Raw genomic sequence first — 24,694 nt, 5'->3', positions numbered from 1 at the left:
AGTCATGAGACAAAACACTCAGGCTCTGATACAACATGTGCATATACACTTAACACCTATGTTTTAGGAATTCTTTGTGCAATACTGTTAGTTTTTTTTCACTGTAGAGCCAAATGGTTATATGTGCTATTTAAGCATCAGTTAGCTACAATCAAGCCTGTACTGTGGTGGGTGACTCCTTTAGTTTGAACCTGTATTGTGGTGCCTTGATCTTTAGCCGACTAGCTAAGCTGGACGGCTGCTAAGTAGGGGAAAGGAACCAGCAAACATTAGCCTAGCTAGGAGCCTACAGATCCCAACACTACAAAACATGTTTAATATTCAGATTTCTTTGTAGATCCTTTAAACCAGAATCCAACCTGTTGTGGCGGGTAGAGCAGTTTGCATGCTAAATTAATGCCAAACAGCTCCTCTCCTCTTTATTGTTAGATTGATGGTTTTGCTGAATGGTGGAATAAAACAGTGCATGCTTTTATGTACTTGGTGATAACGCGATCCTGGTGAACTTATTTGATTGTTTTTAGTTTTGAAATAACACAAAATGCAGTGTGTGGAATTATTAGCCTTATTATTGTTCATATTACTCTTAAGATTTATTAAAGAAAGCTTATGTTTAGCATTGAAAGCTTAATGGTTATATTGTCCAATTCTAAGAGCTGAGTCAGCACATAAGGCTGTGTGCTGACTAATGGTTGAATACACAAGGACGTCAGATAATAGGAAATACCTCGAAGCTGATGGTAGCAGACACTGGGATTAGCACACCACACATGTGGTTCATCTGGTCAGATAAGCAGGGCCATTGTCTGGAAAGCGGGGGGAGTTGATAAATAAGGAAATACCTTAAGCTGACCTTGCAGACGCGCTCACGTCTCGAGCGCATCCTTAAACTTTTATGATGTGGATTGGTGAGATGGCCTAACGCACACATTGGAGGCTTGATGGAATCTACTGATATCTTGGGTAAGGAAGGAGCGGTCATGCGACTATAAAAAGGGAGTCAGATGAGAAGCGGTCAGAGCTTACTTGGGAGATACATGATGCCTGTTCTCTGTTTGTAACCTCTCCAGAATTCTGTAATAAATCGTTTGTTTCACTTCAGTCTGATCTACTCGTCTCATTTGTTTTGCATCAACGAACACGCAGGACTGGTTTCGTCCACAAGTGGTACAGTACAAACATAGAACCAGTCAGTGAATAAGTACGTTATTGTATTTTCCCACTCAAAGGTTCCATGGCCGTGAGCAAGGTTAGCTAACTGCTTTGAGAAAACCCGTTGAGCATAGTCTGTAAGCATTCGGTGTTGACCTGTGCTTGTGTAGAAATGCCAATATAACGGTTACTGTCCATGCTCAGAACCCTACAGTGGGACAGAGACGTAGGAGAGCGCATCTTTTGATGATTTGTGTTAGCCATCCTCTGGCACTTCATCAGTGGTATTATTCATAATACCGCTGTGTCTGATACACCCACTCTACCTCTGCTGAGAATGGACCACCACCCAAATAATATCAAGACAACAGCTAAGGCTGGCATCTCAGCCCTGAAAAATTCCTGCACATGTAATCAGTGGCTTGCTTTTTTACCAACTTCATTCAGAGATCAGTTCAGCTACAGAACTTAATTTTTAAGTTAATGTGTTGAAGTGCTGCCTCTTGCCTAAACAGGTCACCAGCAGTGTACCTCTCCCGAACAGTTGTCCCTGTCTTTAGGGGATATGGTTTAACCAGATAAAAAGAAGCAGTTTAAACTTCATAAGGAACACTTAAATGTAAAAATGCTGGAATGGTGTGTCCAGAAAGGATTTTTTTTCTGCAAAGGTGACCAAAGACTTGGATAATACAGGGAAATTCTGGATGGGTAGCCACCCTAACAATAGGAGTCATGTGGTCAGAAACTGACCAAAAATGAAAGGGGTAGAAAATGGCCAACGCAAATGTGTTGCAACAGATGGACTCTCTTGTGCCTAAAACATATTTTTTCCTAATTTCTAATTAGGTATCCAGTAAGTGTTTATAAACAAACTGATTATCTAATTAATCATGCCCCAACAGGTAGTCTGTAACTACAACTTATGACATCATTAAAACACCACTGGTTTTGGCAGGAGTTTCTTTTTCATTTTTCATCTTACTGAAATCCAAAAACAGACCCAAAATGTTTAGTTACTCATCCATTCTCAATTTGAGTCCTTGATATTTCACTTGTCAGTGTGTGTTAATTTTAGTCATGTCATCATTTTATTTTGCAACACACAGTATGGGGCCAAATTTTGCATTACACTTTTTTATATTGTGAAAGATATTACAACAAAGTATTATCTGTGCTTAACATTTTGTCATTTTACAGCAATGTTTGGACTAAAATGAAAAAGAAATATTTCTACATCAAATTTTTGTCTTTTACATTTCAGTACAGTCAGGGAAGAAGCAGTAACCGAAAGTCATGGGTGTTTGGGATGCTGGGTGTTGAAGCTCATGAGCGGAGACCAGTGTTGCGCGTTGTGAAGCGTAGATCCGAAAGACACCTAATGCCCATCCTGAAGAACTACGTGAGGCGTGGGAGCACAGTAATATCAGACGGGTGGAGATCATATCGCTGTCTTTCTAATGAGGGTTATCTTCATCTCATAGTCAATCATGAAGAATCTTTTGTTGAGCCTACGACAGGGGCACATACTCAAAACATTGAGCGGATGTGGGGCATTTGCAAATCCACTGTATGGAGGCTACGAGGCAACAGATCTGAAATATCACTGAAGGAACATTTGGATTTAATAGAATGGACCTACTGGAGGGGAAATAAGCAGAGGGAAGGTCCTCTTGGCATGCTTTTACATGACATAAGAAAAAAATATCCTGTGTAAGATTCTAGTTCTTTAGTGGTGCATTTTGTGGAGTAGCATCAAAATAACATGGAATGTTATGTACATTGTCAAATGAATGAATTCTGATATTGATTTGTTATTGCAGTAATTTGTCATTCCAACTGTAATAGGTTGTCTTTAGTAAAATTAAGTTCAGTTAACAGTGTTTGCTTTGGCATTTTTTACTCGATTTTACACTGTAGCACCTGAAACATCTATTATACACAACATGCAAGCTCTGAAGCCTGAAACTAGTTTTGAACATTTTAACAACTAAAAGTAAATAAATTGAACAAATTGACATATTGAAACTCTATTGAGCACTTTTTAGCCTTTAATTAGTGCTGATCATAACTCCACTTTAGAATATGGAACAAATCCTGAAGCATTAGTGACTTATTAAACTCTTATTAGCTCTAAAGAAGCAATAAACTCCAGTAATGCATTGATGCTATCCAGAACCTATATCACATTCACAGAAATCACATTCTGCCAATTGTACACTAATAAGATGATAATATAGGTGATAATTCATGCTCAGTAGTTCAGCATAACAAGGCATGAAGAAAGTGCTTATTGTGAGTTATAATGACTAATAAGGCAATTATTTATGATTTTCATGTAACAGATCTCTAATTATGTGCTAATACAGATTATAATCAATAAAGATTAATACATAGTGAATAAACTATTTAGAAGTGCCTAATTCAGGCTTTATTGAACAAATAAAAAGACCTTAATAAGCCACCAATGTGTGTTCCTTAAAATAAAGTGTTACAGGATAACCACAACTGTTTTAGAACAACTTCAGTCCAATCCCTCAGCGAGTAAACGTTAGAGATGATTTACAGAGAGATGATTTTTAAAAGTCCTGGGCTGTTGGAGATTCAGGGTGAATTCAGCCAAAGCTACTGCTCTTTTAGTGACCGGAGCCGATGAAACAGCTATTATTGATACTTAGCACAGTGCTACTCTTTCAATATTTGTCTGTGTTGGACTGACTGACTGAAGCCACGTCAAACCCACCGTTTCCCAACTGGATTGAAGCCAAATGTGTTAATCTTGGATTCTGGGCATGTGACTGAGATTCACCAGTTCACCAGTCATGCAGTTGTCTGCATTTTGATTTGTGAATTGGCCTCTAGTCATTAACTTGACTAGCTGAGCTTTCCTGCTTGTGTTGACTATGTTTCATGGAAGAGCCAAAGTAAGGCTACTGCCTCTCACTCCCCAATGTTACACATTCTCATTGTGTATTTCAATAAAACTGGTGTTTTTGTAATATTACTGCTGTCCTGCTAATTAATACAAACCACAAATAATGTAGAAGGTGCAAGTTATTCATGAATCTATGTATTTCTTATCAGGTCTCCTGAAGCATCTCAGCCGCATAAGACTTTAAGAAGATGCACATTCCTGAACGCTTACATAGAAAACTCCAGACAGTATTACAGTATGTATCTGTACACATTGTTTGCAGCTAATTCAATAATCCTCACAACAGTTTACAGAATATTAAGATTTTTTTTTAATTAAGAAAAAAGGACAAGCTTCTAACAAAGAGGAGAAGTGCTCCACCAATTTCCAGTCAATATTCCCATTAACTGTTCATGTACAGACGTCTTTTGAAACACAGGGAAAAACGGGCTGTACTGAGGCCCCATTGTGCCAACTTCTGACTGGGGCATTGACTTTAAATACAGAACTACACTCGTTCCCTTACAGCACAAGCAGTGTACAACAGAATGTGCCACTGCAGCTCTGTTAAACAATCAGGCTCACCTACAAGCCAAACAAAGTTTGTGTAATTTTCTGCTCATCTCGATCAATTTTATTCTGATCTTCTGAACTCTCCTCTGTTATTGTTTATGCTGATCCACTTCAGTATGAACCTCTGCAGTCATATGATGTGCTTCCTCATCTTCTGATGATTCTTCTGTTTCCACTTTGTTCCAGATCAATGAAGGGAGCCAAAATGACCAAAGCATTGGAGCATCCAATCTGTAGTGAACAGTTAGAATAAAATATTACTTATTGTAATATAGTGTTTATCATTATGAATGTATTTGCATGTTTATCTGTTGCAAAAGAAACATCAGTGTTGTATCTGTGGTCAGTGCAGCACATCAGTATGAGGTTTTCACACTAAGGGGAAACTGAATTGCCTTATATAAACCACATGTACATGAGAAAAGTAGTATGATGATAGGATAATTATATTGTGCTATAGAATTTAATTGGAAATCAGTGTGAAAAAAACAGTATAAACAAAAGAAAAGGCTCCAACATGTGTATGTTAATAAATCTGCATTTACGTTTAGTACATTTGGTACATCTGACTGTTTATCTCCCTCTGTCCTGTTTGTGTTGTTTACCTTTCTCTCTGTGCTGTCTGAAGTTTCTATTAGACTATGATTTAAAAATGAGTGTACTCCATTAGTTGATCTTATTTTAAACATACAGCACACTTCTACAATCAAAGCCACATTAATATGGAGGCTCCAGTATTAATGTTGGTCCTACCATTGTGAGGTCTGATGAGGCCAAAGCCATCAATGGTCAGTGATCTAAGAGAGTAAAGTTGTGTGGCTAAATAGTTAACACAACAGAACTGGCCGTTAGCGTTCTCCTGCAGTGACACTGTTATAGTGGCAGTTGGGAAAGATGTGTTGGAGCGTTACAGGAAGTTCCCTCCCAGCTCCGCATGGTGTGATGGGGACACTTGGCTAAGGGGTGGAACTGACCACGACCAAAACAGTAGAGAACTTTGTAATTACGGTATCTTCGCCTGTATTACGGTCACAGAACATCTGTCAATATACAGGAGCTAACTGTATATATCAAATTCAAAAGTGTAAACACATTTTTTGTTGATTTTTCTAATGTGAAAATAAGTTAAAACCTCCATCTGCAGAGCATATACTGAGTGTGTGTGTGTGTGTGTGTGTGTGTGTGTGTGTGTGTGTGTGTGTGTGTGTGTCTGTCCATACGTGGAGCAGCAAAACTGTATCACACTGGATGCAGCTGGCAGTTTTATATTTAAGTGTACTTGGTTCTTTCTCTCACCGTAGACTGCATTGTGATTTCTTCATTATCTCAGAAAGCTGCTGTATCACTGACTCTCCTAGTTTATTCCAACGTAGATCCAGAAGTTTCAGTTGTAAGTGATGTGAACTCACAGCTGAAGTGAGAGCAGCACAGCCTTTATCCCCTATACTGCAATTCTTAATCCTGCAGACAGTAAAACAGGTTCCTTAATTCTTCAGCCCAGAACACGAACACAACCAAGTTTAGACACACATTTTCAATAATAATAATAAAAAGAAGAAGAAAAACAATAAAAATTAATAACATTTAGACAAATAATAAAGCCAGAATTATAAACAGTAAATCTGAAAATAACAATAACTAGAACTTTAATAACTATAACTAGCACATCTCCACACGAATGGCCTGTAAGTGATTTGGGGAACTGACATAACCCTGCCTCAGTTAAACAAAGCTCTCAGGCTGATCAATCTGTGATCAATTCTGATCAATCATTAGGATTGATTGTGGAACCCTAAGCTGACGATAGTCAGCATGATCATTAAAAGCACTGAGCTGTATAAGACCTGTATAAGAAGCTGTAGCAGTTAGGTGGACATGTCCATCTTGACCTTTCCTTTTATCATTAATATGGAGGCTGAACTTTTCACCCTCAGCTAAATATCATTTATTCTGCATTTGTCTCTCATATTTTCATTACTGCATAAATCCACTTCCATCACGTTTTTCAATACTCAACTCTGATATTCCACAGAACGTTACAGGAATCTCAATCCCATTAATCTCATCTACCCCACGTTTCAGGAAATGGAGGTAGGTGGGTGGAATTGGTGGTCTGCAGTCCAGACGGCAGACTTTAATCTCAGCCTGAGCATTTTACCTTCCTCCATTCTCCATAACAGACAGACAGGGGTGGCACAAGACTCTTAACCTTTTAACCACACTCCACTTTTCAGATCTACACTTTCTATTTTTCTGTCTCTCCCTGTCTTCATGTCCACATCTCTCCTTACATCACCTCCTCTACATCATCTCCTCATGCACTTTATAGATGAGAGCAGGCAGAAAGGATGACAGTGGTGAACTGAGGCACACAGCTGGTCAATATGTGTACATCTGCGGGAAGAATTCTTGAACATGCAGCCTATAGTCAGTCTATAGTCAGTCTAAAGTCAGTCTATAGTCATTGGTCTGCTTTTCTCGTTTGGAATCAGCTCCACAATTTCAAATAGTCTGGTTTTAAACTGGCTCCCTTTACAGAAACTGTCATTAGTCTTTATTCTTCATGAGCTTTTACAGCCTTTGACACGGTCAACCACGAGATCCATCCTCACTAATCTTGAAAACACTGGCTGTGCATAGAGGCGGTTTAAGTAACGTATTGAAATGAACTTTCAAGGGTGTCTGAGTCCCTAATTGTAAACCCAACCAAAGACCATCTCCTTGTGGATCCCTTAAATAAACACATATCCAGCACTTATTGAAATGTCTTGTATCTTGTATTTGTCTTTCTAGGTATCAGCACATTTTTTCTTTCTTAGCTCCAGGGTAGTTTGGACTGGTGCTAGCCAGGATACCTTCAGTGTGGACAGCAAAGCACTTTGCTATATGTCGTAAATATAAATCTGTAATTTTAAAAAAAGAATTCACAAAATTCAAGCTAATAGACTGCGATTCAGTTCTTTACTGGAAATATGAAGCTAATGCAGTTAACAAATATTAGAAATTTAGGTGACCCAAAATCTTCTATTTCTATAATATTAGCTTCAGTACAAAAGTAAGTAAACACATTTCAGACCCTAAACACGTCTTTGCTAATGGACTATTTCTTCATTCATTATTTGGGGTAAGAGGGTGTAACTGGGTACAGTTGATCCTTTCAGTGAAGTATTAATTTAGGATGAGGCTGAAAGTACAGTTCATGTTGCATTAGCAAAGCTGTTCAATGACTATAACCATGAAATTCTGGTCTGTTTTGTTATTATGTAATGGAAATAATCAGAACGTCACAGAAAAACAAATCATAATAAATATCAATAATCTGCAGTCCGTATAAATCTGTTTTATTAGTTTAATGCCACAATAATGACGTTACTTACAGTAGCTTCTGTAGTTTACAGTCCTGATTCTTCAGTAGATCACAGAGCTTCTTCATTCCTGAATCTCGCAGTTTATTATCAGTCAGATCCAGATCTCTGATATATGATGGATTTTCACAAAGAGCTGAAACCAGAGCTGCACAGGACTTCTCTGTCATAGTGTTGGCTAGTCTGTAGCGCAAGTGGGAGAAGAGAGAGAAAGGTACATTAAGTAAATATTTAAAAAGTGTGAAATATATAAATTATTGTTAAATGCTGCAACAATACATCAGTTTTTAGAAAATAATCAAGGATCAAATAGTAAAATGTTATAAATGCTATAGGCTGATATTTATCCTTACACACTGAGAAGGAATTTACATTTGTTTTGATTTACATATGTATTGAATAATTCAGATCACATATTTTTCAGATAAGTATTAATGATAAATGTTATAAAAATGTGTATTCAATATCAACTATGCATTCTTTAAAATGTATTTTGCTAGTACTTAACCTGTGCAAAATTCTATATATTATGAATGTTCTGGTCTACTAATCAACTTACTTCAGTTTCTCCAGTTTACAGTGAGGATTCTTCAGTAGGTTGCAGAGCTCTTTCACTCCTGACTCGTCTAGTTTATTCTTGTTCAGGTTCAGATCTCTGATATATGATGGATTTCCACAAAGAGCTGAAACCAGAGCTGCACAGGAATTCTCTGATAAACTCTCAACTAGTCTGTAGAGTGAAAGGGAGAAGGAAGAGTAAATTAAACACAACTAACAAAGGAAAAAATACCATGTGTATTAAATAAATCACTGAATATATGTACAAGCTTTGTTCAAAAATATCAACAATTAAACAATAATATGCACTAAATACTATGGAATTCTGGTTGATCTTAGATTGTGGATGATCCACAGGACAAGAACTACGCTTCCCAGAATCCTCTGGGAAGTCTGGACGCTGAGCTCTTTCCCTCGCTGCTGTTCCCGGAGTCGGTCTCCGTTACCCAGACTCCTCAGCAGAGTCATGGGATTTCTGACGCCTCATCAACAGCCCATCAGTACTCTCGCTCTCCTGAAAATTGATGTTACTCACCTGTTCATGATTTTCTCCTGATTAGTTAGTTTAGTATTTGAGCCCAGGCTGTAGAGTAGCTCTTTGTGAAGTATTGCATTCCTCCGTGAACATACTGAGAGGTTTCTGTTTCGATTCTCTGACTTGCTGCTTGTTTTCGTTTACCCTGCTTTCTGGATTTGCCCCTCTTCTACCTTTGCTGGGCCTGATTACTACATGGTTTTGACTCCTCGCCTCACTGACTCCACTTGCTCACTGACTCCACATCACACTTAGCCCCCAGAGGAAGGTATTAAAGACTAAGAAATACAATGATAAATCCTATGACAGTTTTAACATATTCACTGTCTGAATTATTTATTAATCTTTGGATATTTGATCATTGATTTAATAAAAATATGTGTAATGTATACATGCTTTACCTAATATCCTATTATTATTAAATTTGTGGTGCATTATGTAGAATATGTTCTAGTCTGCTAAAGAAATGTCTATAAAACCTTTAAGCTGATTCTTAGTTTTTATTCTTATTTAGACCAAATTCTCTAAAAGACATGTAATTAATCCCCTTATTGTAGGCGGTATTACTCACTTCAGATTCTCCAGTTTACAGTGAGGATTCTTCAGTAGGTTGCAGAGATTCTCCACTCCTGACTTTCCAAGTTTGTTCTTGTACAGATGCAGCTCTCTCAGGTATGAAGGGTTTGAGGTTAAAGCTGAAGCCAGAGCAGCACAGCCTTCCTCTTCTATACTGCCCTTTTTAATCCTGCAGAGACAGAGATGGATTCCTTATTTCTAAACTGCTGAATACACATGAACATATATAAACACTGACATCGTGTGATTTCCTTGGGCAATTTTCAGAGCTGGCATCTTAACTAGGAAATTTTAGTTCAATGGTTGCATCAGTTCATATGTCGGCTAATGGTAGCTGTATTCAGAATTATGTTAGGTTGATGCTTACATTGATTTTCTGGGCATTAAATTCTGATTACTGAAATTATCTGTGTTCATTTCACTCCAGTGTTGACAGATTTTTATTGTATGTTGCTTTCAAGGCAAATATTTTTCAGTGGTGTCAAGGACTTTAAAACAAACACTTACCTTTTATATATCTTATTATTCATATGTAATTTGTAAATAAAGTATTTCTATTTAATGAATGAAAAATCTGAAAATATGGAATGAAAGTCTGAAAACATGGAGTGAAGCTTGAAAATCTGGAATGAAATCTGCTGTCATCAAGGCAATAGCGCCATCTTGTTTTTGTGTTGGTTGTATGAGATTCTGTGTGGACGCAGGCAGCGCTCTACCCATCTGTGGCTTCACATCATATATCACTCTCAGATCACTCTGTCCAAGGGATCACTATATATATACTGGTCACCATATCAGAATTCCCTTCCTTAAAGCTCCACCTGGAGTTTGTTAATGGCCATTTATTGATGCACTGTTTTTGTTAGCCATCCACGAGCTCTTCAACAGTGACGTTCATTTAATATATATCAAAATTCATATATAACATTAAGCTTACATATATCAAACTTCTTTGTGTGTGTGTGTGTGTCTATATATATATATACACACCCACACACACACACATACACAGTGTTCATTGCACATATTCCACCACAAGCCACCAGAACAGCTTCAATGAGATGGTCTGGAAGGATTGAACACCATTCTTCCAAAAGACGGTCCGATTGTGTTTTGATGGTGGTGGAGAATGCAGTCTAACACATCACTCCATAATCTCCCCATAGGTGTTCAACTGGGTTCTGTGATTTCTATTATACTCATCAAACCACTCAGTGACCCCTTGTGCCCTGTGGATGAGGGCAGTGTGATTCTTCTGTTCATCAGGATAGAAATGGTTCATCATAGAATAACAGAGATCAGTTAGAAAAACTTTATTCATTTGCAGTAATCCTTGACTCTTCAGCAGAATTCACACTGAACTATTCCAAGTTTTATCAATTTGGCTGCCCACCATTCATTTGTTGGTGCTGAAGCAGCAATGAAAAGAGAAGATTTTGAAAGAATGTATTTTTGTTATTGCTTTCATGAACCACTTCAACAACAAGGAAACAATCCACGACCACCAATAATATGACAACCATGGGGCCTACAAGGTCCTCTGCAAAGAAGCAACTGGCAAAAAACTTTAATTTCTTGCTTTACTCTTAATATAATTTCAAATAGTCATAAATTCGCTTTAAATATTTTTTTTTCCAGACATGAGTAATAAATTACTGAGAATGCCAATGTACTGTCCTGGTTAACTGCTGTCAGTCCCAGAATACCTTTAACAGCTTTATAGACCTACTGCTCTTAAAGACATGTAATTAACCCTTTAATGAAGTATTACTCACTTCAGTTTCTCCAGTTTACAGTCAGGATTCTTCAGTAGAATGCAGAGCTTCTCCACTCCTGACTTGTTTAGTTTATTCTCATTCAGATCCAGCTCTCTCAGGTGTGAGGGGTTTACGATCAGAGCAGAAACCAGATCAGCACAGCGATCACCTTTAACACTGCCTGATTTATACAACCTGCAGAGAGAGAGAGAGAGAGAGACAGAGAGAGAGAGAGAGAGAGAGAGAGAGAGAGACAGAGAGACAGAGAGAGAGCGAGAGAGAGAGAGAGCGAGAGACAGAGAGAGAGAGAGAGAGACAGAGAGAGAGACAGAGAGAGAGAGACAGAGAGAGACAGACAGACAGAGAGACAGAGAGAGAGAGAGAGAGAGAGAGAGAGAGAGAGAGAGAGAGAGAGAGAGAGAGAGAGAGAGAGAGAGCATAATATTTGGTGATTCATTTAGGCTGTTCTCTCAGACAAGAGCTATTTTAACAAAAAATAAGTGAATATTCATGTGTGTAGTACAGAGAGAGCAGCAAGTCAGCCACTCTGCAGCCATTTTTAGTCCACAAGTTCTGGTCATTAACTTACAATGTATACTCTTTATCAGATAAACACTGCTCAAAAAAATAAAGGGAGCACTTAAACAACACAATATAACTCCAAGTAAATCAAACTTCTGTGAAATCAAACTGTCCACTTAGAAAGCAACACTGACAATCAATTTCACAGCTGTTGTGCAAATGGAACAGACAACAGGTGGAAATTATTGGCAATTAGCAAGACACACTCAATAAAGGAGTGGTTCTGCAGGTGGGACCACAGACCACTTCTCAGTACCTTTCTGCTTTCTGGCTGATGTTTTGGTCACTTTTGAATGTTGATGGTGCTTTCACACTCGTGGTAGCAGGAGACGGACTCTACAACCCACACAAGTGGCTCAGGTAGTGCAGCTCATCCAGGATGGCACATCAATGCGAGCTGTGGCAAGAAGGATTGCTGTGTCTGTCAGCGTAGTGTCCAGAGGCTGGAGGCGCAACCAGGAGACAGGCCAGTACACCAGGAGACGTGGAGGAGGCCGTAGGAGGGCAACAACACAGCAGCAGGACCGCTACCTCCGCCTTTGTGCAAGGAGGAACAGGAGGAGCTGCCAGAGCCCTGCAGAATGACCTCCAGCAGGCCACAAATGTGCATGTGTCTGCACAAATGGTTAGAAACCAACTCCATGAGGATGGTATGAGGGCCCGACGTCCACAGATGGGGGTTGTGCTCACAGCCCAACACCATGCAGGACGCTTGGCATTTGCCAGAGAACACCAGGATTGGCAAATTCACCACTGGCGCCCTGTGATCTTCACAGATGAAAGCAGGTTCACACTGAGCACATGTGACAGACGTGACAGAGTCTGGAGACGCCGTGGAGAGCGATCTGCTGCCTGCAACATCCTTCAGCATGACCGGTTTGGCAGTGGGTCAGTAACGGTGTGGGGTGGCATTTCTTTGGAGGGCCGCACAGCCCTCCATGTGCTCGCCAGAGGTAGCGTGACTGCCATTAGGTACCGAGATGAGATCTTCAGACCCCTTGTGAGACCATATGCTGGTGCGGTTGGCCCTGGGTTCCTCCTAATGTAGGACAATGCTAGACCTCATGTGGCTGGAGTGTGTCAGCAGTTCCTGCAAGATGAAGGCATTGAAGCTATGGACCGGCCCACCCGTTCTCCAGACCTAAATCCGATTGAGCACATCTGGGACATCATGTCTCGCTCCATCCACCAACGCCACGTTGCACCACAGACTGTCCAGGAGTTGGCGGATGCTTTAGTCCAGGTCTGGGAGGAGACCCCTCAGGAGACCATCCGCCACCTCATCAGGAGCTGCCCAGGCATTGTAGGGAGATCATACAGGCACGTGGAGGCCACACACAACACTGAGCCTCATTTTGACTTGTTTTAAGGACATCACATCAAAGTTGGATCAGCCTGGCGTGTGTTTTTCCACTTTAATTTTGTGTGTGACTCCAAATCCAGGCCTGGTTAATAAATTTGATTTCCATTGATGATTTTTGTGATTTTGTTGTCAGCACATTCAACTTTGTACAGAACAAAGTATTCAATGAGAATATTTCATTCATTCAGATCTAGGATGTGTTATTTGTGTGTCCCCTTTATTTTTTGAGCAGTGTATTTTATCTATGTGTCATAAAGTTACATCGGGTATATAAGTGACTGGGGACATTAAAAGACCCTTCTTTACTGGTCAGGGCCTTCATAGAGGAAAAACAAAGTAGCGGGCACTTAATGCAGACCTATGTGCCATCTAGGAAGTAAAGAACATACAGTCCGCACTAGGCTGGTTAACCTACTCCTGTGGTTGACACTGAAAATTAACCCTGCAACACAAGACTGTGGGAATGCTGATATCTAATCAATAATTCAATAATTCTTAATCAAACAAAAATTATTACTATATTATTATTATCTTACGAGTAAAATAACTTTGCCCATGAATTTACAAAATTAGACCTTTTCCATTTTACCAATCTCTGATAAAACAAAATTGAGAAAAAAGAGAATTATTCTATAGAATAATTCACCACTTTCTGCACTTTTCATTCTATCCTAGAACCAATACTATGCAGGTAGCACAGCAGCTGAACACACCCTCACTCATCCACTGCTGGTGCTACAATGCATCTTTCAGTGTGGGCTGAGCAATGCTGGTGGAACCACAGTGGCAGGCAGGCATTTGCCCCACCACTCCCAGCACGGAGAGACAGTAAAAATGAGAGGCAGAGCCAATCAGAAGCTCCATTTCAGCTGGGAGGTGCTTTCAGACCTGCTGTGGATGGTGCGGACCTCTCCAACTTCTACTGTAGTTCAGTTTTGGCATATCTCCAATCAAAATCAGATCCGCACCAAGCAATTGAACCGCACTGATTTTGATGGAATTAAACACTAGAGCACATTTTTCCATTTATTCACTGTACTGTCTACAGAATCTGCTGCTTCGACATTTCACTCTTTATAAACGCTAATATCTTTCCTGCACTGTGAGCTGCTGTAAATAATGAGAGGCAAGTAATAATATGCATTAGATTTTGGTACATGGACAGTAAGTGTCTCTATTTTCTGTTTTTCTGTGAGTGCTTGGATCCCTGCAAAACTTGATCAATGAACAAACACCCACATGTGTAATTTAGTCCACTTTAGTCCTTGAAGTCCACCATCCAAACCAAATGAAAGGGATACAACATGATAAAAATGTGGTGCATCTTTAGAGAACTGAGTATGAAAACAGCCTGATGTTCTTCAGAGATGTTAGCTAACAAATACTGCTATCTGAGGCTGCAGCTATTGATCTAAAATACAGAAGCTCCAATGTCAGAGATATAGCCAATCACTAAGCAGTACAAATATTGCCACCACCAAAACAAACTGAACATACACAAAAACAATCTAAACATGAATGACTAAAATGTAAAAGAGTAAAAGATTCATTGACTCACTTTGATAGAAATAAAATTAATATGATTTGAAAAACACTCAGGACAGTAAAAACCATCAATATATTACTGAAGTACATGTTCTTGTGTAAATGTAACTACCTATAATCAATATGTCTATTGTGGAACTCTATTAGACCACTGTTTAAGAGCTGAAGTTAAGCATGCCTGAGATCATTACAGCTGCAGAGATCAACAGTATAATTAGATTGATCACAACACTCTTAGATTGATCACAACACTGTTTAAAGTAAAACTGGCCTTGATTGTAAACTCAGTAGAATTTCTACAAGTAAACAGATACTGTCATGTAATTCAGGGCTAACTACAAAATCAATCTAAATGTATTTAATTAAATGCTTACTTAAGTTTTTCCAGTCTGTAGTGTGGATCCTGGAGTAGAGGACAGAGCTGTTTCACTTGAATGTCATTTGGTACTTTCATGCTCAGATCTAACTCTCTCTGCAGTAAGGGGTTTCTACCCAGAATCTCATTAAGACGTTTCCAGGCTTCTTCTGCATCATCACTGTTCAGCAGTCTAAATAGAAGAAACACAGCCATATTAATAATTGTATAACGACAAGAAATAAGATTCTACTACACCAATGTGTCAATGTGCATTACAGGCTGTATCTATTATAGTAAGCTGTCCTTCATTATTGCTGTTGCCATGTAGCTTCTGATTAGTACAGTTCCCAGTTTGGTTAATTATCCACTACATCATCCATTAAATATTTAAATTGCACAAGTGGCATTTTTTATTATGTCTCACCTCAGTGTTTTCTTTGAATTCACGAATATGTCTGTGAGCTCCTTCACTCCTGTATCTCCAGGATCATTACCTCTGAGATCCAGCTCTATCAGGTGTGATGAGGGCTTTGATTTTAGAGCTGAACCCAGAGCAGCATATCCTTCCTCTGTTATACTGCAGAATGAAAGACTGGAAAGAGACCATATTCATTATCAAAACATCATACAGTGCATTTGTGCTTTAAATAGACTATTATTTAAAAGTCACACTTTTATTACTTTAACTTTAGTCTCATCATTACAAATGCCTTTGAATTGTTTTGTGAAAGAACTGGAACTCACTTCAGCTTCTGCAGTTCACAGCACTGATTATTCAGTAGAGAACAGATGTTCTTCACTCCAGAGTTTCCTAGTTTATTCTCACTCAGATCCAGCTCTATCAGGTGTGAAGGATTTGAACAAAGAGCTGATGACAGAGCAGCACAGCCTTCCTCTGTAATACTGCACTTATTCAGCCTACAGACAGAGATGAATGGTGGAGAAAAGACATATGAATTACTGTGTAAAATGTAAATAAAAAAACAAAATGATTTGCATGGACCCATATTAACAACAGAACATAGAGCACATATCAGATGATGAAAGTGAGACATTTTAGTGTTTCATGAAAAATATTGACTCATTTAGAACATCATGGCAGCAACGCATCTCATAAAAGTTGGGGCAGGGCCATGTCTATCGTTGTGTATCATCCCCTCTTCTTTAACAACAATCTGTAAACATCTGGGAAATGAGGAGACTGACTGCTGGAGTTTTGGGAGAGGAATGTTGTCCAATGTCTTGCATGATGTAGGATTCTAGCTGCTCAGCAGTTCTGGGTCTTCTGTGGGTCTTCTTTGCTGGATTTTTCATTTCATTATGTGACAAATATTTTCTATTGGTGACTGGACTGCAGGCAGGTCATTTCAGCACCTGGACTCTCCTTCTGTGAAGCCATGCTGTTGTGATGGAAGCAGCATGTGGTTTATTGTCTTGCTGAAATATGCAGAAATATGTTGTTCTAAAACCGCTATATAAAGTTCAGCACGGAAAGACCCTCTCCAGATGTGTAAGCTACTGACACCATAAACACTAATGCAAGCCCAGACCATCAGAGATGCAGGCTTTTAAGCTGTGCACTGATAACAAGCCTGACTATTCATGTCCTTTTCAGTCCACAGGACATGGCTCCTGTGGTTTCCAAACAGGTCAAATGTTGATTCATTTGACCACAGAAGAGTTTTCCATTTTGCCCCAGTCCATCTTAAATGAGCTTTGGCTCAGATAAGATGGTAGCGTTTCTGGATCATGTTGACCTATGGCTTCTTCTGTACATGATGCAGCTTTAGTTGGCGTTTGTGGATTGCACAGCAAACTCAGTGAATTGTGGAGGTGATTTCTGGAGGTGTTTCTGAGCCCATGCAGTGATTTCAGTACAGAATCAGGACTGTTTTTAATGCAGTGACATCTGAGGATAACATAACATTTTGGAATGTCATCACAAATTGAAATCACATCTCACTCAAAACCCAGAACAATGTACCAAGTTCTTATTTTGGTCATAAAATGAGCAAAACAAATATCCTGGAAATACTACACCTAACAACTGAAATAAGGTGATGCTCAAAAACTAAATGGAGGGTTACAATCAGAGGAATTATAAACAAGACAATGTCCCAAACAAAACATCAGATATGTTGGTGAAACATTCCATGGTACTAACAATAATTAATACTAATAGAGATAACTTATTAAAAAAGAATGAAAAATAAGTTTTGAGAAGGTTTTATTACAACAGATCTAGCATTTACCAATGCCATGTTACCTGAAGTTGAGCTATTTGTGTGAGATACAGAAACAGCTAACTGCTCCAGCAGTTGAACGTAAGTGCTGTGACTGCACCATATGGAGATCACGCACTCCACACTGTTCATTCTGTGTTTGAAGCAATGATGAAAGTGGTCATCACCAGTCTATGCATCATGGGTAATTACTGCACAATGAAAAACCAAATAAAAACATAATGTATAGATCCTGACTTCTATGTCCAAATACACGTCTTCTGTTCTGTTCTGATATATGCAATGAGATCACTTGTTCAGAACTTTCCGGATTTGTCTTGGAGCAACCGACCTCATCAACAGGCTACATAACACTGATTTCATAAAGTGGCAGACAGCATGGTAATAAACAGAAAGCTTCCACATGCAGAAATGTTTTACAGGGCTGTGTGTCTCTATGTTGTGGTGGTATCATTGCTTCTCTTCAAGGCATCAGATGTGTTACTTGAACCAGCTGTAGAAATCCATATCTCTACAAGCAAAGGTGATCTCCTCCAAAGGGTTTGTTTAAATGACCTGTTAGCTGTTTGAACATTTTCATAAGTGTAGTTATTAAATATACAACTTCTACATATGCTGATGACAGAGATGAACTCACCTCAGTGTCTCCAGTTTACAGTCTGCACTCTCCAGTCCAGCTGAGAGCAGCTCTACTCCTCTGTCCTCTATAGGATTCCCGCTCAGATCCAGCAAAGTCAGCTTAGAGGATTTATAGCTGAGAACTTTACTCAGAGCTGAACAGCTTCTCTCTGTCAGGTTACACTCACACAGCCTAAAATGAAAATATATCAGAGAAGTTAAAGAAATCTCAACATCATTTTGTCCTACAAACCCTACAAGTATTATGAATCTCTCTCTCTCTCTCTCTCTCTCTCTCTCTCTCTCTCTCTGTTATGGCTATGATTAGGTTGTAGGCACAAGCTGAAGGCATGAAGAGATTAATAAACTGGGCCGTGAACGTGGCGTTTAATATAGTTTAATGTTCAGTTCCTTCTGCCACATTATAGCTCCTTAACAAGCAGCTTGTTGCTACGTCAGAGTAACGAGCTCCGCCCACTCTCTGCACAGCTAGCATTTCTTTCTCCAGCTCCACACAGACCGACTGACAGTTTTGGAATTTAGTGTCGTCTCATCTTCAGAGTCGGACCAAATCGGCTGTCAGTCAGATGAGATCTCAACAGCGTCCGTTTTCTGTTTGTGGCAAAGTAAGAAGTAAAAACGTTCAAGCGGCTCAAACGTCTCCTACAGCTGTCAGAGTCGTTGCTTAGCAACAGCCTCTCAGCTAACTGATACAATGTATTCAAAAAACCTCTCAACCAATCAGCTTGCATGGCCAGAACTAACTGTTGTATAATATACACTCATTGGCCACTTTATTAGGTACACCTTGCTAGTAAAAGGTTGGACCCCCTTTTGCCTTCAGAACTGCCTTAATTCTTTGTGGCAGACTTTCAACAAGGTGTTGGAAACGTTCCTCAGAGATTCTGGTTGGTTATTTGAGTTCCTGTTGCCTTTCTATCGTCTGGAACCAGTCTGCCCATTCTCCTCTGACCTCTCACATCAACAAGACATTTTCGTCCACACAACTGACCGCTCACTGGATATTTCCTCTTTTTCGGACCGTTCTCTGTGAACCCTAGAGATGGTTGTGTGTGAAAATCCCAGTAGATCAGCAGTTTCTGAAACACTCAGACCAGCCCGTCTGGCACCAACAACCACGCCACGTTCAAAGTCCCTTAAATCCCCTTTCTTCCCCGTTCTGATGCTCGGTCTGCACTTCAGCAAGTCGTCTTGACCACCTCTACATGCCTAAATGCAGTGAACTGCGGCCGTGTGATTGGCTGATTTGTGTTAACAAGCAACTGAACAGGTGTACCTAATAAAGTGTTGAATGTATCACATGTATTCTGAATGCATGATTTCATGATCACAGCCCGTTTTGTCTAAGCAGAGCGGTGAAATCTTTAGAACTAGCGAGCTGCAGCTGGTCTGTACTTAATGAGCTAAAATAGAAATGAAGATGACCAGAAATCCATCCATCCATCCATCCATTTTCTAAGCCGCTTATAATGAATATATAATATATAATATAGTATAATATATATTATATAGTATAATGAATCTCTCTCTCTCTCTCTCTCTCTCTCTCTCTCTCTCTCTCTCTCTGTTATGGCTATGATTAGGTTGTAGGCACGAGCTGAAGGCATGAAGAGATTAATAAACTGGGCCGTGAACGTGGCGTTTAATATAGTTTAATGTTCAATTCCTTCTGCCAAATTATAGCTCCTTAACAAGCAGCTTGTTGCTACGTCAGAGTAATGAGCTCCGCCCACTCTCTGCACAGCTAGCAGTTCGTTCTTCAGCTCCACACAGACCGACTGACAGTTTTGGAATTTAGTGTCATCTCATCTTCAGAGTCGGACCAAATCGGCTGTCGGTCAGATGAGATCTCAACAGCGTCCGTTTTCTGTTTGTGGCAAAGTAAGAAGTAAAAACGTTCAAGCGACTCAAACGTCTCCTACAGCTGTCAGAGTCGTTGCTTAGCAACAGCCTCTCAGCTGACTGATACAATGTATTCAAAAAAACTCTCAACCAATCAGCTTGCATAGCCAGAACTAACTGTTGTATAATATACACTCATCGGCCACTTTATTAGGTACACCTTGCTAGTAAAAGGTTGGACCCCCTTTTGCCTTCAGAACTGCCTTAATTCTTCGTGGCAGACTTTCAACAAGGTGTTGGAAACGTTCCTCAGAGATTCTGGTTGGTTATTTGAGTTCCTGTTGCCTTTCTATCGTCTGGAACCAGTCTGGCCATTCTCCTCTGACCTCTCACATCAACAAGACATTTTCGTCCACACAACTGACCGCTCACTGGGTATTTCCTCTTTTTCGGACCGTTCTCTGTGAACCCTAGAGATGGTTGTGTGTGAAAATCCCAGTAGATCAGCAGTTTCTGAAACACTCAGACCAGCCCGTCTGGCACCAACAACCACGCCACGTTCAAAGTCCCTTAAATCCCCTTTCTTCCCCGTTCTGATGCTCGGTCTGCACTTCAGCAAGTTGTCGTGACCACCTCTACATGCCTAAATGCAGTGAGCTGTGGCCGTGTGATTGGCTGATTTGTGTTAACAAGCAACTGAACAGGTGTACCTAATAAAGTGTTGAATGTATCACATGTATTCTGAATGCATGATTTCATGATCATAGCCCGTTTTGTCTAAGCAGAGCGGTGAAATCTTTAGAACTAGCGAGCTGCAGCTGGTCTGTACTTAATGAGCTAAAATAGAAATGAAGATGACCAGAAATCCATCCATCCATCCATCCATTTTCTAAGCCGCTTCTCCGTCAGGGTCGCGGGGGGATGCTGGAGCCTATCCCAGCAGTCTTCGGGCGAAAGGCAGGATACACCCTGGACAGGTCGCCAGTCCATCGCAGGGCAGACAGACAGACACAGACAGTCACTCACACACTCACACCTAGGGGTGTGAGTGTAAATATCCTGGAAATACTACGCCTAAGAACTGAAATAAGGTGATGCTCAAAAACTAAATGGAGGGTTACAATCAGAGGAATTATAAACAAGCCAAAGTCCCAAACAAAACATCAGATATGTTGGTGAAACATTCCATGGTACTAACAATAATTAATACTAATAGAGATAACTTATTAAAAAAGAATGAAAAATAAGTTTTGAGAAGGTTTTATTACAACAGATCTAGCATTTACCAATGCCATGTTAACTGAAGTTGAGCTATTTGTGTGAGATACAGAAACAGCTAACTGCTCCAGCAGTTGAACGTAAGTGCTGTGACTGCACCATATGGAGATCACGCACTCCACACTGTTCATTCTGTGTTTGAAGCAATGATGAAAGTGGTCATTACCAGTCTATGCATCATGGGTAATTACTGCACAATGAAAAACCAAATAAAAACATAATGTATAGATCCTGACTTCTATGTCCAAATACACGTCTTCTGTTCTGTTCTGATATATGCAATGAGATCACTTGTTCAGAACTTTCCGGATTTGTCTTGGAGCAACCGACCTCATCAACAGGCTACATAACACTGATTTCATAAAGTGGCAGACAGCATGGTAATAAACAGAAAGCTTCCACATGCAGAAATGTTTTACAGGGCTGTGTGTCTCTATGTTGTGGTGGTATCATTGCTTCTCTTCAAGGCATCAGATGTGTTACTTGAACCAGCTGTAGAAATCCATATCTCTACAAGCAAAGGTGATCTCCTCCAAAGGGTTTGTTTAAATGACCTGTTAGCTGTTTGAACATTTTCATAAGTGTAGTTATTAAATATACAACTTCTACATATGCTGATGACAGAGATGAACTCACCTCAGTGTCTCCAGTTTACAGTCTGCACTCTCCAGTCCAGCTGAGAGCAGCTCTACTCCTCTGTCCTCTATAGGATTCCCGCTCAGATCCAGCTTAGTCAGCTTACAGGATTCAGAGCTGAGAACTTTACTCAGAGCTGAACAGCTTCTCTCTGTCAGGTTACACTCACTCAGCCTAAAATGAAAATATATCAGAGAAGTTAAAGAAATCTCGACATCATTTTGTACAAGTATTATGAATCTTTCTCTCTCTCTCTCTCTGTTATGGCTATGATTAGGTTGTATGCATGAGCTGAAGGCATGAAGAGATTTATAAACTGGGCCGTGAACGTGGCGTTTAATATAGTTTAAGACCAGACCAGCCCGTCTGGCATCAACAACAATGCCACGTTCAAAGTCCCTTAAATCCCCTTTCTTCCCCGTTCTGATGCTTGGTCTGCACTTCAGCAAGTTGTCGTGACCACCTCTACATGACTAAATGCAGTGAGCTGCGGCCGTGTGATTGGCTGATTTGTATTAACAAGCAACTGAACAGGTGTACCTAATAAAGTGGCCGGTGAGTGTGGATGGAAGAATGTTCTTGCTACTTACTTCAGTTGTCTCTTGAAACTCTGGCTGAACAGTACTTTGTCAATGGTCTGAAATCTGTTCTAAATATATTTACATATAATGAAAAACTTCCTGTTTTGGAAATTTTCACTCTGAATAAGGAATTTAGTGTTTCTCTTAGAAAGTTTTACATATCCACTTGTCTTGTCTGATTTTTAAAATTGAACATGCTTCCATGCTGTTAAAAGCTCTTTTTGGTATTTCTGTATCTGAAACAACAGATTTGTGTGTGCAGCTCACTTCACTTTGGGCAGAGTGAGGTTTCTGTGTGTGGAGCTGACACACTGTGGGGACCCAAATCGCTCCTGTAGTAGTTTAAACCTGTTCAGATCGTGTTCCCTACAGCAGAGCTTCAGTGGGTCCACTATGCAAACAAGACTCCAGAAGGCACTAAATTATTTCTAAAATCACGTGTCATTTATTGTTTAAGGTCACTTTCTGTTTTACAGTTAATAAATAAGGTACGATTTCTGGTCATCTTCATTTCTATTTTAGCTCATTAAGTACAGACCAGCTGCAGCTCGCTAGTTCTAAAGATTTCACCGCTCTGCTTAGACAAAACGGGCTGTGATCATGAAATCATGCCTTCAGAATACATGTGATACATTCAACACTTCCAACTACTGCAGTTACTGCAACATATATTTTTAATTGAAAAATAAAATTAAACAAACACATTATATTAAATATTTCCTCATTGTTCTTTACAAAGTAGTGACAATTTTTCATGATGTCTCAGACGCTTATTTTTGCTGTAATACATTTACAGTTCTATGTAATTGTTTTAATAAAAAAAGAAGGTTATTCAAGGGATCTTTATGAAAGATAATGGTTCTATATAGAACCACACACCCAAAGAACCTTTGCATGATTAATGGGTTCTTTGCATCATGACAGGGTTCTTCAGATTGATGGAAAATGTGATGTACGTGGTTCTTTTTTGTAAATGGTTCAAATTTTTGAGCCCCTTTTTATTTGTTATTTTTATCTGTTTATTTTCTTAAAGATAGCACTGAAATGTTTAAATAACTATATTTGCCTCCTTTACTGTCTAAAACTCAAAGCACTTTATTTCTTGTAATGTTCTATTGCTCATTTAATGTAAGCTTTGAGTTACCGTTGCATTCTTGTAAATAAACAGTACAAACATCAGATTCATGGTAAATTGGTTATAGTATTGGGGAGTATTAGCCCCAAATATACATTATCAGTAGCCTTGATTACTATTGATCAGTATCGCTATCATTTGACCCCTATTTTGGAGTTACTTGTTTTTCTTTGAACAGGGATATGTAGCTAGTCAGATAAAGACCTTAGCTGATTTTGGAAGTTGTGAGAAAAGAACTCAAAAATAATATTTTCTTGGTTTTGTGATGTTTCTGGTGATTCACACCTGCTAGTCCGGTTTATTTGGCATGTATCAATCTTGAGATTAATATCCATCTTGGTAACTTTTGGTTACTTTTTTTTTTTTTAATCATTAACTGGTAACCTCTGAACATCTCTGGATGAAGACGCCTTGAAATAAATCTAATCTCCTCCTCAAAAGTGCCTTCAGTGTAAAAACTCTCCTAGGTTGGCTGGACAATTGTTGACGTGTGAAGTCATTACTGAAGTTATTGAGAATAAAGTAGACAGAATCACGCTCTTCTGAGGAGAAGGTGAGATTTATTTCAACGTCTTCATACAGAGATGTTCACAGGTCACCAGTTAGGTTAGTTCTTTCTTCCACACGAAAGCAGAAGCAAACACCAATTGTACAGAGTGTTCTCACCCTCATTTGGCTTAAACACCCACCCCCTCCCCCCTAAAGTATCAAGGTTATGTACCCTTGATAGAGAGGCTCAGAGAAGTACAGAACATTCTAAAACCTAAAGGATCAAGGTTTTACTTACAGAGCTGACGTGGCTTCCTTGAGCACCGACTGCAGTCTGATAAGACACTCATCTGATCTGATGAACTTCTTTAAGTCAAACACTTCCAGCTTCTCCTTTGATGTCAGCAAGACAAAGACCAGAGCTGACCACTGTGCAGGTGAGAGTTCAGCTTCAGAGAGACGTCCTGAGTTCATGTGACTCTGGATCTCCTTCACTAGAGAATCATCGTTTAACTCATTCAGACAGTAGAAGAGATTGATTGATCTCTCTGGAGATGGATTTTCCTTAAACTTTGA

At 39.5% G+C, this 24,694-nt stretch overlaps 1 protein-coding gene across 1 annotated transcript in view; it reads right to left on the bottom strand.

Annotated features, from left to right (window-relative positions):
• Nucleotides 1-4,408: 4,408 nt before the first annotated feature.
• The window catches only part of LOC108416502 (NACHT, LRR and PYD domains-containing protein 12-like), a 58,119-nt gene continuing 37,833 nt past the window's right edge, over nucleotides 4,409-24,694 (bottom strand). The window contains 12 exon segments of the mRNA XM_037546156.1: nucleotides 4,409-4,867; nucleotides 5,933-6,097; nucleotides 8,014-8,184; nucleotides 8,561-8,731; nucleotides 9,666-9,839; nucleotides 11,446-11,622; nucleotides 15,292-15,465; nucleotides 15,700-15,867; nucleotides 16,020-16,193; nucleotides 18,156-18,329; nucleotides 21,914-22,087; nucleotides 24,417-24,693. Of these exon segments, the coding sequence (XP_037402053.1) occupies nucleotides 4,726-4,867; nucleotides 5,933-6,097; nucleotides 8,014-8,184; nucleotides 8,561-8,731; nucleotides 9,666-9,839; nucleotides 11,446-11,622; nucleotides 15,292-15,465; nucleotides 15,700-15,867; nucleotides 16,020-16,193; nucleotides 18,156-18,329; nucleotides 21,914-22,087; nucleotides 24,417-24,693 (2,141 nt within the window). The 3' untranslated portion in view covers nucleotides 4,409-4,725.

The sequence above is a fragment of the Pygocentrus nattereri genome, chromosome 16, assembly GCF_015220715.1.
Source record: "Pygocentrus nattereri isolate fPygNat1 chromosome 16, fPygNat1.pri, whole genome shotgun sequence".
NCBI classification, from domain to species: Eukaryota; Metazoa; Chordata; class Actinopteri; order Characiformes; family Serrasalmidae; genus Pygocentrus; species Pygocentrus nattereri.
The sequence above is the reverse complement of the archived record's forward strand: the minus strand, read 5'-3'. Positions and strand labels throughout refer to the sequence as shown.